General features: G+C 41.3%; 1 protein-coding gene across 1 annotated transcript; it reads left to right on the top strand.

The window, feature by feature from the left end:
- The first annotated feature begins 11 nt into the window (after positions 1-11).
- Positions 12-2096, top strand: MAP1LC3C (microtubule associated protein 1 light chain 3 gamma). Its single transcript, XM_075495991.1, has 4 exons — positions 12-162; positions 246-301; positions 442-548; positions 1561-2096. Exons 1-4 carry the CDS (start codon positions 105-107, stop codon positions 1769-1771), a joined length of 432 nt encoding a protein of 143 aa, XP_075352106.1. The 5' UTR covers positions 12-104; the 3' UTR covers positions 1772-2096.
- The last annotated feature ends 13003 nt before the right edge of the window (positions 2097-15099 follow it).

Genomic DNA, 15099 nt, shown 5'->3' with positions numbered 1-15099 from the left:
CAGCTGCCGAGCGAGCGGGGCGGGCTCTGCCCCAGCACCGCCCCATAAGAGGCGCGGGGCGGCGGCGGCGGCGGCAGCGGAGCGGCGGGAGCACCGCGGGGAGGATGCAGGCGATGCCCGGGGCGCAGGCGGCCAGGCCGTTCAAGCTGAGGAAGAGTTTCGGTAGGGGCGGCGGGTGCGCGGAGGGGCTGCGCGGAGGCGGTGGGCTGCGCGGAGGCGTAACGCTTCTCCTCTCTCCCGCGCAGCCACCCGGCTGGAAGAAGTAGCAGGAATCCGGGCGAAGTTCCCAACCAAAATCCCGGTGAGTCTCTGTTTTGTTGTCGGAGGTTATTGCTGCTATTTAAAAAGAAATGTTGGGAGCCTCTCTCTGAAGTGGAGGGGAGGGGGGGAGGCACCTGAATGTTGTGTGAAACTTGCTAAGTGTGATTCTAATTAAACCAGGTAATTGTTGAGAGATACCATAAAGAGAAATACCTTCCTCTCTTGGACAAAACCAAGTTTCTTGTTCCCGAGGAGCTGACCATGACACAGTTCATAACCATCATCAGGTGGGTAGCAAGCGCCTGTGGGTCTGTGCTGCAGCTGGGGCTTGCGGCTCTTCTCTAAGCAGGTATTGTCCAGCACTGTGCTGGAACATCTTGCTTGCTTTGGCAGGGAGGAGGATGCAGGTATTGGTAATGGCTTCCCTCTCTTGCAAGTGCTTAAAGAAAATCAATAGATATTTTCTCAGGTGCATCAAGGGGAAAAAATGTGGTCTATGCTTTTTGGATTCATAAAGTCTTCTCTCTTCCCCCTAACTGTAGTGAGTAAGGATTATATCGGACCCCTGCTTTCTTCCTGCTTGATGAACTTGGTACTGGGGCTCTGTGGTTCTTTTCTGCTTATAGGTGTTACAGCCTTGCTCTCTTACTGCACCTTGCTGAATTTGCTCAAGTTCAAAGTGACTCTTAGGTATGAGCGGCATGAAATGTGCTTTTAAATTATTCTTTACCAAACACTACAGGGAAGAAGTCTCCCAAAGTATTCAGTGATGTTCTCTGACAAAGTATGAAAGATATGTACTTTCCAGCACACTTTTTAAAGTATGGAAAAGATCTTTCTAGCTATTTACTTCTGTAAAGGATGCTCTTGGCTCTTGGACAACTTAGGTTCTGATCCTCATATGTAATGTCTCTGAGAAGGATTCTTCTCTTGAAGGTAGACTAGACTTTAAAATAAGAGTAACAGACTATGATGGAATCCTTTACTACAGCTGTACTGCAGAAGCTTTTGGTTTCTGCTCACCAGTTCTCCCTGGTAATGGGGAACTCAAAGCCCAGGCTCAGTAGCACTCGTGGTCTAACAATGTAAGCCTTTCCTCAGAGCACAAGCCTTTCAGCTTCCAAACATGCAGTTAACTTCCTGCTGATGAAGACGTTAGACCGCATAATGACTTTACACAGCATTTCTTCTACATAGTTCATGCAACCGCTCTGCTTAACGTATTTCATAGACTAAAGTTGAAACCTTCTTAAATTTGCTAATGCTTAATCCTCTATTTCTCCTCCCTTCTTCAATTAGAAGCAGAATGGCTCTAACTGCTACACAAGCTTTCTACCTGCTGGTGAACAACAAAAGCCTAGCCAGTATGTCCTTGACAATGGCAGAAGTGTACAGGGACTACAAAGATGAAGATGGCTTTGTCTATATGACATATGCTTCCCAGGAGATGTTTGGATGCTTTTTACCTACTGCTCAAGGAAAAACTGTGGAATGCCTTCAGAAAACTTAAGGTTGGGTCCATGTGCTGCAGTGAAACAGTTTGCTATGAATCATGCCTGTGACATGAACCCCGGAGATGCTCCTTCCAATATGAGCTCTTGAGCTCTGTAGTGGGGAGTTATGACCCAAAAGCTGGCAGGACCAGCTTAAGGCAGAAATGGTGGTACACTTTTCCTAGATAATAATTTGGATATATATTTTTATATTTGAAGACACTATGGGTTTTTTGGAACTGCACCTCCACTTTTTTGCAATATCAATCTTTGTTATGTAATTGATTTTTAAGGTGTCCTTAAAGCCTAAGTCTAAGAGTAAAATAAAGAAGCTTTTAAGTATTGAGTTGAATGTTAGTTTTAATGTGGGGAAAGACTGTAAAAGTCTGTCTAGGAGAAGGCCCTAGAACTATTCTGGGAATTTGAGCTCAATGCCTCTTAAATGAAGAATTACTTGCACAGCCACTCTGAATTTTTGAATGGAATGACAAAGCTTAAGTCGCATCACACAGGAGCAAAACCATACCTATAAATGGTTCATTAAGCTAGATATCTGAGCTGCAAGATTAAGCAGACTGTAGTAGTGCTAGAGCAGGGTTCAAATGCAGTGTTAAGTTTAACACCTGCATAAACTACTGTCAGCTGTTACAGAAAAGACTGAGTATCTGTGATACAGATAACTACTTGTTTAAACAAGTAAAACTGATTGCTAGTCAGCATAACCTAAATGCAGGTAGCATGACTTGAACTGTAGTTTAATCAAGTGTTCAAGAGTCTGTTCTTACTACTGAATTCTGCTAGTCTGGTCTTGGTAGATAGACAGTCATATCAATCCCCTACAGGCACCTGCTTGACAGTTCCCCTGAAGGACTTCAGTGAGCCTTCTTTCAAGGATGGATAGAGCTATGCAATAATGTACCTTGTGATTAAGAGGTGTACCAGTGTCTCTAGAAAATGTCAAAACTGTCATGTAGTGAGATGCTTATCTAACACACAGACTTGGGTCTTAAACATGTATTAAAGGAACACTTGACATGAGGCTTAGTCTGAAGTTTAGCTCAAGCTAGCTTTCCTGGTCTTCTCATATGTGAGGAATGTATTGGAAAGCTGTAAATGTTCTGATCGTGCATAATCAACTTAAAACACCAGGTCATTTAAAAATCTGTCACAGTGTGCAGTTAATTAATCAACTTCTGGCAGCCTCAACTTAGGATGGTCAAATTGTTACAATATGATGCAATTCTTCTATTCAGTACCAAAATGACTTGCAGAATGATTAATGTAGGAATTACTAGACTGCAAAGAAAGAAGTGTTGACAGTATTTAAATTATGCATAAGGAAGGAATGTGTGTGTAAGCTTTTTGCAGTGGTTCACTTGCACTAAAAATCTCTTGAACTTAAAGCTCTGAGCAGACCTGGGTTCAAGCCTCTAAACCAGGGGGTTTAGAGGAGTACCTGCCCTATTGAAGGTGGTGTTTGCCAGCTCATGTTTCATGAGCTGAGGAACAAAGAAATCATTGACCTGACCGACTCAGTGGAAAGGCTAAGGCTATGTCAGTATAGGTTATGAAAACATGTGGGCTTCGGGATCCCAGAATCTGTTGCTTGGATAGATTTCACTTATGCTTGTAATGGAAACAGTTTCCATTGCACAAACTGAACTCAAATAGTCATTTGTTACCAGCCCTCAGGGAAGCCAAGACACCTGTTTGGCAGGAGCACCACACAGCAATGTTGAACAGCTGTGGGAACCTTGGGGTGGGGGGAGCAAGGGGAAATCTTGCTATGTTCAAGCTCTCCCACCAGTCTAACAGCTGGGCTAATATTTTGCTTCATTGGCTCCTCTCTTTGTGTTCCTGTCTTGTGTGATAGTTGGTACATGAAGAGAAGAGCGCTACAGATTCTTGGCTGGAGCAATTTTATGTCTGACAGCCAACTTTCTTTGGTTTGTAATGTAGTGGCTGAGGTGTAAGTGTTGATCCCTCCAGCATTTATTGACATTAGGCTGTGGTGTCTAACAGGCTGAGTCGCAGATCCAGCCAAAAAAGTTACACAAGGAGAAGGTCAGTTGCAGGTAAAGAACATCACTATAAACCTGTTTAAACTGGCCTGCTGAACCTAGAGAGAAGTCCTGTGAACTGGGAAAGCTTTATCATTGGGTAATAGTAATAGACTTGCCCTTCTACCAGGTGTTAAAGCAGATAGGATTAACCATCAAAGACAGTTTTCTAAAAGTATTAAAATAAACTAGGAGTTAGATGCCCAAATAAATCAGTTAACCTGCTGGTGGAGTTGCTTTGGTGTGACTAGAAGCTTTGGATTCAACCTATTGTCTCTTGAGGTGCAAGGAACAAGGATTAGAAAAGAAGCAAACAGAAAAACTTTGCTCTGACTGACATAAGCAACTGAGATAACTGCAGCTGCTTCCAATGTAGCTGCTGTTTGAAGAGCTAATATTTGCTTGAGCAAATACCTATTGATCAGAGGCAGGTACTTTTTTTTTTTTTTTTGCAATGAAGGACACCATGCTGTAGTAAGTAAATTTTATAGTTCTTTCCAATGTACCCCAATGTAAAAAGGGAAGGCAGATATGCCACTCTTACAAAAAAGTATCTTCACTTATGATATGAACTTGTGTTCTTTTAATATCCAAAATATCCACCAGAGAAAAGAAAACGTTCTGAGGATACTCCTGTTTCTGCCATAGACTACCAACTAAATCCTGGAAGGTGCTTGGTGCTCTGGCTTCAAAGCACTTATGTACGTGCTCTGCTGAAGTAACTTGTTAGATTGGGTCCACAGCACTTGGCTCCTTGTAAGATCAAGCACTGTGTCCCATCTTTAAATATAAAACCAGATTGAATGTAAGTGTGGGATGAGGGCTGAAATTGCCCTTACTGTGAGGTCCTTTTATTGAGTATTGTGCAAAACAGAGTAATGGGGGAGTTGTGACTTTAACATAGCTAAGTGGAATCATACAGAAAAAAAAAATAAGTTCTGTCTTTTATAACTTCACCAAGGTACTAAAAAAGCTCTGTGGTTAGTAACCTGTGGTTAGTTATCAAAAGAGAAATACAAAAGCAGCTAAAATCTGAGGCTGCAACCTTGCTGCACAAAAATGATATTTTAATGAAACATGCCATTCATGTCTGTAATGTGTGCCTGCACAGTGACTGCTCTGGGAACAGGATAGTCTTCTTGTTTTCAAAAGACCTGAGCAAACCTCGCTCCTGAAGGGCATGCTGTGGGCTGCATGCACTCTGAATGCTCATAAGGGCAACTGGAGAAGAACACAGTAGCAATTGAAAAAAAACACCCATAAGCTCTTGGGTTTGGTCAAAAAAAAAAAAAAGTCTTACCAATGCATTTGAATTTCAGGTGGGTAGAAATCGATTTTTTTTTTTTTTTTTTTTTTTTCCTGTGCCTGCTAAGACTAGGGATTCATCTGTCTGTACTTTCCTTGCCTTGGCTGATGTCCTACAGCCATCTACAAACACAGCTACAAACTGTGCACAATGCTTTATGGAGTGCAAATTGTCATTTGTTGCTGCAAGGCAAACGTGATAACCTCAGCTTGGGCTTTAGCACATAAGCAACAGCAGGAGCTTTCCAAACTGTTTGGATTTAAAAATTACTTAACATTGTGTGTGGGTAGATAAATAAATGAATGAATGGGGGTACTAATCTTCTCACTCAAGTAGTACAGGCAACAAGTGAACTTAGCTGGGCTTTTTATTGTTTGCCTGTGCTAACTACTTCCAGATGGTAGTAGCTTCAGGGTGAAAATATTAAAGATACACTGTCAAACACACTAAGTGACAGACTGTATCCTTCTCTTCAAATGAGGTTTTTTGTTTTGTTTATGTAAGATACAGTAAATTAAGAAGGTCAAATGAATTAATAGGACAGAATATAACCTTCAGCATCAAATTGCACTGCTGTATTCCCCTTTCAAGAAAGCCCCTATAGAAACTATGGGGAGAAAACCAAAAAACCTAACTGACCAGGAGAGAAACTATTTTTAGAACACTGACTTACAGACTATGAGGTGGGGAGAGGGAGGGATTCTGTGGAAAACTTCCAAGGGATCCCTGAAAGGTGATTGAGAAATGCGATTTCATGTATGTTACAGTACAACCTATGTACAAAACTTCTAATGGCACACACACTTCCCTTACAGATCAATGTTTCAGAAAGATTTTTAGACAACTCCCCTAAATTTTAAAATATCCCATTCTTTTCATACAGTTGTGAATCATCCTGTCAAATTTTAGCAAAAAAAAAAAAGTTCTGCCTATAGATATGTGCTTAGTTTCTTTAGCTTTCTTAAGATGCTTCATAATGGTAGCTGTACCCACTTTTTTTCCCCTAATATTTGTAGGTTGCTTCTTAAGAGCACAAGTTTCTTGGATATCTGCTACTTGTTCCTATACAGTCCACAACATGCAGAGGCAGTTAGGTCCTATAATAAGTAACAGTCTGATCCTAGTTTGGAGGAACATGAATGTAATTTTAATGAAGGTGGCTGATGTCCTTAAGGCTCCCCTCCAGAAAGTCATAATCATATCACTCCCTGCCTCTTGTTTTCCACCTGATGCCTCTCTTGTGACCGTAATGTTCCTATGGCACGCAACTGTAGTAGTGTAGTCCAGGTGGGTTTTGAAGAACATATAGCAAGTATCAATGCCAGAGTTTGAAAAGCAACCCTGTCCCTTCCCTGCCAGCAACAGACCCTCAGGAGGGAGGGAGTGTGCCCAACTGGGTGCACATAGAGTTTCCAGAGCAGGCAAGGACTGAGGAGGGGCTGCTCAGGCCACTCAACACTTACATCATGTCCAGCAGGGACTGTAAAGGGCCTTTATGAGGCTGCTGATGATTTGTTGCAGGGTGGGCTTGGCCGGTGGTGTTTATTTTTGCAAATACTCCAAGATCCTGGCTTCACTTCCTGCGTGTAACAGCATGGTCTGAATCCTAATCAGACCTTCAGCCCAAGCCCGTTATATGTCAGGAAGGTGAGAAAGCTATCGATTGCATGGTCCTTGAGATGATGCAAAAAGAACCAGGCTCACCTGCCATTGACCAATGGATCCCTGGTAGACCCAAAGCTTATTTCCCATTCTCAAAAACAGAGCCAAGACTTTACAGCCTGCCGGATTGATTTGCAGGAAAATCTTTAGGTTAGCTAACCAGTGGGTGAGGAGAGGGGACAGAGTGGGGCAGGGGGTTAAGCAGGCATATCAGTGCTTCCACCCAAAGCAGCTGCAGCCACGTATTCTTCACAAGCCTGCCTGTGACTGACTGGAAAGCCTGAGCCTCAGTATGACCTCACTAAGGCAACTCTTACACCCATTAGCTCACAAAGAGAAGTTATGAGAAAGAAAACATGCACACACATGCTCACAGATGGAGGGTGGATATATCCGTTTCCTGAATAAAAAGCGAACTCTGTCAATGGAAAAAAACACACAGGAGGGTGCTGAAAGGAAGACATGGCGAGTAAAGAAATTCTATTCTTGGAGCTGGCACTACTTCACAAGGCGACTTGGCCCTTGCTCTGAGAACTTAAAAACTTAATGTCAAGTGGTAGATATGAGCATGGTCTTTGTCTGACCCTCCTCCCTTAAAATGCTGCATCTGTGGTCAAAAATTAAAAGTCAGATAGTGATATGAGCTGCATATTTGAATGCTGACTGGCTGAGGAAGAGTAACTCATTTTCCAGCAGCTTGATGCATTAGTCATCAACAAAATAAAAGAGCCATCAATAGGAAAACCAGCTGCTGTGCTACAGGTGAGGGCAGGATCACCAGCTTAGTGCAGACACATCTGTGCTGTCTAGACTGTCAGGGTAACCCAAGCATTGCAGGGGTTATGAAGATAATTTTGCTATTCAAAACTATATTGGCTCTCTTATAAACCTGTCAAAACTGTCAAGAAAGGCTGCAGGAGAAATACTGTATTTTCCTAGGAGGCAGCTGGATTTGGTTTAACCCTCAGCTCTTCCCAGCCATCCTCATGCTCGCTGACTTTTGTTCCCATTCTTTTCTTGGAAAGGGACCAGGCCTTCTGTGTTTGCAGAACCTGGGTACAGACTCCAAGATTGCTGAAAACTATAAATAATATGCCCTTAGTTGCCATATAACAAAGTTGTATGAGAATTCACAGCTGTTCTGTTATTGTAATTCAGCCTATGTTGGAGCCACAAAATTTGGCTATGCCTCGGTCTCTCAGGCTTCTAAGCCTCTGTCAGGTCTGGAGCAGCAGTTTAAATGGGATGGCTGAGGCTGTTACTGCTGTTTAGGTAGCTCCCCCCTTCCAGTGAATTTGGTTGAGACAGAAAAGGTGTCACATCCCTTCTTGAATCAGCTGAAGAACAGCTGTGTGTTTTAGCCTTGCTCATCAGTGTGAACTATTTTTGCTACAGGCACGACAAGGTAGTAATATAGCAGCTTAATTTTGTGGCCCAGGTCATCCAGCTGGTTTTGCCATGGAAGAAGGATGCCTCACATGAGCTCATCCAGTGGCAGGCTGGCGAGAGGTGACAATCTCCAGGAAGGGGTTGGTGCAGAGGGGGGTTGTCCCCCCCTCCCAGAAACTGAAGGGGGGGAACTGCTACTGGTATAGGTAGATCTTGAAGATTATATGGGTCTGCAGGCTAGGCCATGTCAGGACCTTAAAGGAAGGTTTCCTTTGGCTCTGACATCCAAGGCAGCTGGCCCATTAGGCAAGGGTTGAGCAAGGTTACCGTCATGTGCGCCACAGAGGAGCGTCTTTTATAACTCAATGGATAACGAGTGGGGGAGACCCTGCTATGATTCCCTTTCCTCCCTGAAGAGGCTGAGCCACACACTCCACACTGTGCACCCCCAGTAGCTCCTGTCTCCCTGGACACAGCACAGAAAATTAACTTTCTGCAGCTAGAAGCTAGGGCCTTGGTAGGGAAAGCACAGAGTGACAGCAGAGGTGTGTGGCTAAGGGGCTTGAACCCAGCTCCCAAACTAGACCCCCAGCCTACCTTTCCTTTCTGAAAATAACTATCCAACTGCAAGATCTGTGAGAAGCTTCAGTTTTACTAGTGGAAAATTTAGGCAAAACCCTATAAAGTAAATGAAGCAATTCCAGTAGAAGCTGGAGCACTCACTGAAATTACTGCCTGGAGCCATAAAGGCTGCAGAGCTAAAGCTACCATGTTACAGTTCATGGGAGGAAGCACTTATCCACAGGAGATGGAGAGAAGGAAAGGTCAAGCACTGCAACAGACATGAAAGGTTTCATGGTTAATTTTCTGGAAAGTTTTTCTTCAAAATATGGTTTTGCCAGGTATCATGTTTCCTGATTCAAACTGCTGTATTTTTTTCCCATCAAATTAATTTTACTTATGCTGGTTTGTCAGGAGGGAAAATCCAAGTCTCAACTTATTTTTATATGAGGGAAAAGATGAATTAAAGAAAATGCTTGTTGACTATACAGTTACATCTGTGTGACTGCCACAAAAATTTGCAATATATATGGGAACAGGCACTAGGGTGACAATGAAAAGCCAAAACAGGGGTTATTCTATTTTAGACATGTCTCCTCATTTTAAAATGAGGTGGAGCTTTCTGCTAATTCTCAACATAGGAAGTTTTGTGTTTTGTGGGGTTTTTTGGATGTGTTTTGGTTACATATAAATGAGTTCCACACACTTTTGGTCAGGCTATGTTTTATGATCTTTTACTAGTGAATGATTTGTTAACTGCAGTACTGCATAACAAGCTATAGTGGAGTACCTGTATGTCACATTACAAAAAACAGAGCCTGGAGGTGCAGCAGGGAGCAGTTTGCCAGCACATGGAGGAAATAAATCTATAATAATTCATAATATTTTGCATACATAAGATCCAGAGCTGGCCAACAGTAATTTGCAGAGTGGATACCCTACATGTATTTTCATCAAAGAGAACAAGAAATGAGAAACTGAAGAAGGTGAGCAGTTAGAAAAGATGTACTTTATCAAAATGTCTCTCCAAAAGTGCTGTAAACAAGTCAGCAGAGTTCCTGCAGGCTGAGGCTGTGATGCCTTTTTCAGAGCTTTCTCTATCCATAATGCATGTCTTGAAACAGTAGTAGCTTTAGGATTGTGGCTTAGTACTCACACAGAGCTGAAGAAATATGTTTGGGTTCTCATTTGGAGGAATAAGCCCATCTTATTCTTGACATTCTGCATTTCCTGTCTAACTTGTCCATTGAGTGATTAAGATGACTACCTCATTTGGCGATTCAGGAAAAACTCTGGAAGGATATTCTAGTGGTAAACTCCCCTGCTCCTTCCACAACTGTTTCCAAAGCGCTTCATTTATGAAACGCACAAAACCTACACACACACACTATATACTGCTGAAACACAGCCTCGGGTGAGGAGGAGAATAGCCAAAAGTACACAGTTTCTAAAACAAAGGGAGAAAAAGGAAAGAAATTTATACATGGCGATGGAGTGAGGCTCTTGTTACTGAAAGTGCCACGAGACTGCGCTTCAAGGTATCCTTCAACACTTATCACGAGGTGTGACAGAGGAGAATGAGGATGAATGGCCGAAACACAGTTACAGGAAAAATCCATCCCAACGTGTGTGTGCAGCAGAAACCACGCATCCTGACTGCTTGTTGATAATTATTTTCTTGATACAGCAGTCCACTGTTTGGTAGCTAAATCAAATACTTCTTTAATAAGTAATTACCTCTTAGTTCTCCTTGTACTTATACAGAGATACAGAAACTGTGTCCTGCTCCATCTTTTCTATGTAACTAGAGCCAAAGCTTAAATTGCAGTATTAGGGAAGGTTTGAATAGTTTCTTTGAAAGCACTTTGGCAAATGCAAATGAGGAAAAGCCACAACACCAAGCAATTAGCCAATTTTGTAGATTCACAAAAAATAGTTTTGAGAATTACTGTGCCCATCAGTGGATTTATCTATGAATCTCAGCAGAATTTTACTGAAGTAAGAAAATACTGAATCAAGGTTGCCTTCAGTATGTTTGTAAACAGAGGAGCAAGAGTACAACATAATTTGCCTATGCATGGACTGTGAAGCTCCATAGGTTATTGTTGGTAAACTGTTTGGAGGATGTTACAGTCAAATTGAAGTTGAGAAAGACAGTCATGCTGCAGATTGAACCTTTTAGGCTATATATGTGTATCTACTCATTTTGATATAGGGCCTACCCTTCTGGAAATCTGTTAACAAAACTGTGGTTTTTGTGGGATTAATACTGTAAGGAGTACAGATAGCAAGGACAGCACCTATGTTCAGGATATTCGAAAATAAAATCCATTGGACAGGCCAGGATTTTTCTCGACACTTGTATTTTTCTGACCCTTTGACTAGGCCCATGAGCACTGTTTGTTGTATTTATCTAGTTATCAAAGTTAATGCCACACTGAAGTCTGCAACACAACCTTAATCAATAACTGTTTAAGATTTTTTGAGCAATGCTAGATTATGCAAACAATAAAAATAGGTGCTTCAAAGTTATTCTTGGTCTAGTTCTGGGACACTAGAGGAAATAAATCAGATGATCAACAAAAAAACATCTACAGCAGGCCAGAATTCAAGGCTCAGACAGATTGCAGTGCTCAAAATATAAGTGTCTTTCCAATTAATGAATCTGGCCCAGTTTCTGTTTTACTAATTTTAAACACAGAATAGTTGAACAGTGATTCCAAAACTGTAGAAGTGAGGTCAGAACAAATCCTGGTGCTTTGTGGGGTTTGAACATGCTAAATTTAATCAGCATAGCATTTTATATCATAGTTGCTACTACACCTGAATACTTATGTCTACCAGTAAAAGAATTAGTGATATAAAAAATGTGCTCAGAATCACACTTAATGATAGTTTTATTTATACACGTTTTCTTATTTCTGTCATATTTTCAGGAGTGTTCAGCACCAGTTTTGGCTCCAGAATAAATTACTGAAGACCTGTTTATTTAATTTTGGTTATTAAGTGTGAGCTAAGCACTTTATAAAGACAACTTTTTATAAAATATTGGAAAGAGATGTTTTCTTCGTAACTAACTCCTTGATTACTTTGCATCAGAAGTCATGATTGCATTGCAAGAGAACACAAAGGAAATCTATACATGCTGGAGATCTTTCTCCCGACTAAAATTTTAATCATCTGCTTGACGTCATGGAACTTTACAAAGGTTTAATCAATGTCAGCTCCTGCCTTTTTCTTCTTAATGCTGTTTGCTTCACATCTGGGTTTAATCTCTGGTTAAACAAATCAGAATTTATGGAGTTTACCACACAGATTGAGAATTTTCTTCTCTTATCTCCTTGTCCGCATATGAAGTATTTGCTAATAGAGTTGGTGCTCATCTAACACCCTTATTCCCTTTGCCTTCTAAACAAATAAAGACATAAAACCAAAGGCAAAAAATTTCCATGTAATAGCTAGTCCTGTGTATCTTGTGGGTTTTGCCATAAGAAACATAAAACATGTTGGCAAAGATTTTACAGAAAGAGTGAAGAGGGGCTCTCATCACTGTCTGGGCACTATTCAAGAGGGATAAACACAGAATATTGCATTTGGACAGGAATAATCAGCTGCACAAATACACGATAGAAAAAAAAGTGGCTGGTTTCTTCTTAGAAGAGTCTGTGGGATATACTGAATCACGAGCTAAGCATGAGTCAACAGTATCATGGTGTTGTGAAAAAAGCAAACACCACACTGGGACTTCTAAACAGGAGTAGAGCCTGCAAGATGTGTGAAATAAGCCTTCTGCTGTGCTCAACAATGGCAGGGCTTTAGCTGAAATATTGTGTGTAGTTCAGGCACTGCACTCCAAGAAGAATATGAACTACCTGAGAATTCAGAGACTAATGATGATGAGCAGAGATTTAGACTGTGTCCTATGACAAAAGATGCAAGACCTGAGGTGGTTTAGCCTCAAGAAGAAAAGGCTGGAAAAGGGACATGATATTGCTCACAAACGAAAGGCTCTTTAAAAAGGAGGGGGAAGAATATTTTGTTTACATTGGCTATTACGAGAGGTAATGGGCTTAAATCGCAGCAAGAAAAAGCTAGGAAAACTTCCTAATGAAAAAGGTGCTGAAACGCTGTGATGACTTGCCTGGGAAGTTGTAGAGTGTCCATCTCTGGAAGATGAGTCTAAATGAATCCTGCCATGAGGCAAGGGGAAGATTTCTGGAGACCCTTTCCCGGTCCTTGTTTCCTTTGATTCTATCTTTTCTATTAAAACATCTTTGTTCCTTAGACATGAAAACATTTTTCTTGGTAGTGAAAGTTTTTAGATTATACTGCTGAACCGCACACACTTGTGTAATCACAAAGAATGGCATGCAGAACTGTGGAGGGAATATGAGATCTTCTTATATCGTTTTTTTTTCTCTGAAGAAAAAGATAAGCTCAACAGATCACTGTAGCACAAGTGGCTTGTTCCAGGAAAGCTTCTTGAATACTGACAGGTATCAATCAAGGCCCACCACGCTAAAACGTCAGCGTTGGGGACAGAGGGGCTTAGCTGCTGTAGCCCCACCACTTCTCCTTTCCTGCCTCCGTGTTACGCTTTCTATTTCACTGGCACTACCATGTGCAGCTATACTATAATTTGCAACAGTGCCCCAATCAACGTTGCCACTCAAATACTTCTGCATGTGTGTATGAGTGAAGCAAAAGCCGAGAGAGGTGCCTGAGAAAGGTCTGTGACACCATGAACTTGATTCCTACTGCCATGTCCAGCCCCTCTATGCCAAACAGACAAAACATCTTTAAAACAGAATGTTAATGCCCAAGTGCCACAGATTACTTACGTATTAGAAAGGGGCTTTCTCGACCCTGCCCACCTTCTCATACTGTGCTTCATCTGGAATATGGAACCTCTCTATCTGGATTCTAAAAATATTTAGAAAGAAACACAACACCACAACTGCAATCAGAGTAACAATGGCTGAGATGTACCAGACTGTTAATATTTTACAGAGCAACAGACAGGGAGTGAATTCATGAGCAGTGCAGATTATCTAAATGGTTTTCAGCAGTTCCATCAAAAAATCAACCTCCTCCACTGTCCCCCCAGACCTCCACAACTCTCTGTCTGGTCTCTGGTTTGATATCTGCCTAGTACCTTGACTACGTTATATATCATAACATTTTTCCCACACTTTTCTATTTCTAAGAGGAATTTCATCCTCTGTTACTTGTCATCAAGTAGAGACACTGTGGGTCAAGTTTTATTGCCATGTGTGTTTGCCTATCTCTCTCATTCCTAAAATCTCTTTACAATCACTAGGCTGAAAACACACAGATTAACCAAAACCAGTTTTTCTTTACACGTCACCTACTTACCACACACAAAAGATGTACAGGCTACCTTACTTTCATGCAGTTACTTTTATAGGTCTGCTTTCAAAAAGTTTGTACTGATGCAAGTGTATGGGTGTGGTTTCAAAACAGCATGAGGTGATTTAAATCCGTGCTGCTGCTGAAAGTGTTAATGCTTGAAACTAACCTGACAAACTCCAGGTCCATGATCCAGCTGTCCCATGAGGTCAGCAGAGCCTCTACAACTGGGGGAACCTCTTTGATCACTTGGCCACTCATGCAAATGAATCGTACGATTAAGGCAAATATTATATCCCTATTAAAGAAGTAAAGTTGAAGAATGAAGTTATGCTCTGACTTTCCAAGAGTCAAATGGTGATTACAATTGCTGGACCATAAAAGAGTTGTTGATATCAGTTAAGACACTTGAAAACTCAGAAAGGACTAACTGAAAGCTAATATTGCAACAGTATTTTGAAAGAGTAAATGAATTAGCAAAGGTAAACACACACCTTCCAGCCTGACATCAGTAATGGTAGGGCATATCAAGGACTTGATTAACTGAGAGTTTAAAAGGAGATGAATATTGATGCTAACACGTGCTTACTGAAAATAGATCTTGTCTATCAGAGTATTCAATAGGATTACAGTTTAGGATTAAACAGGTATTGGTATTAACATGCTAAGACTTCCACTTAACCTGTCAGATATCTGCCTTGGTATTACACAGCATTTTGACTAAAGGAGCTAGAAAAATGCACTAGCTTATAAGCAGATCTCAAAAAACTCTTGAAAATTGGGAAATCATCACCAAGTAATTGTGTTCTGTGTAACAGAACTAATTCAGTTCTGTGTAGCCATGTTTCTAGGCCTGTGCTATTTTTAGCACAGCATTTTAACCCATAATGTAGAAGAAAAACAAATCAATCTTCCCCACCATAAATTTATCACTGATGAAGCCTGCAGATGTCCCAAAGAACAGTGATAAAAAGTGAAGGGCAGGTCACTGCTACTG

This window comes from Mycteria americana, chromosome 3 (genome assembly GCF_035582795.1).
Source record: "Mycteria americana isolate JAX WOST 10 ecotype Jacksonville Zoo and Gardens chromosome 3, USCA_MyAme_1.0, whole genome shotgun sequence".
In the NCBI taxonomy this organism is placed as follows: domain Eukaryota; kingdom Metazoa; phylum Chordata; class Aves; order Ciconiiformes; family Ciconiidae; genus Mycteria; species Mycteria americana.
This window is presented reverse-complemented; position numbering and strand designations above follow the sequence as displayed.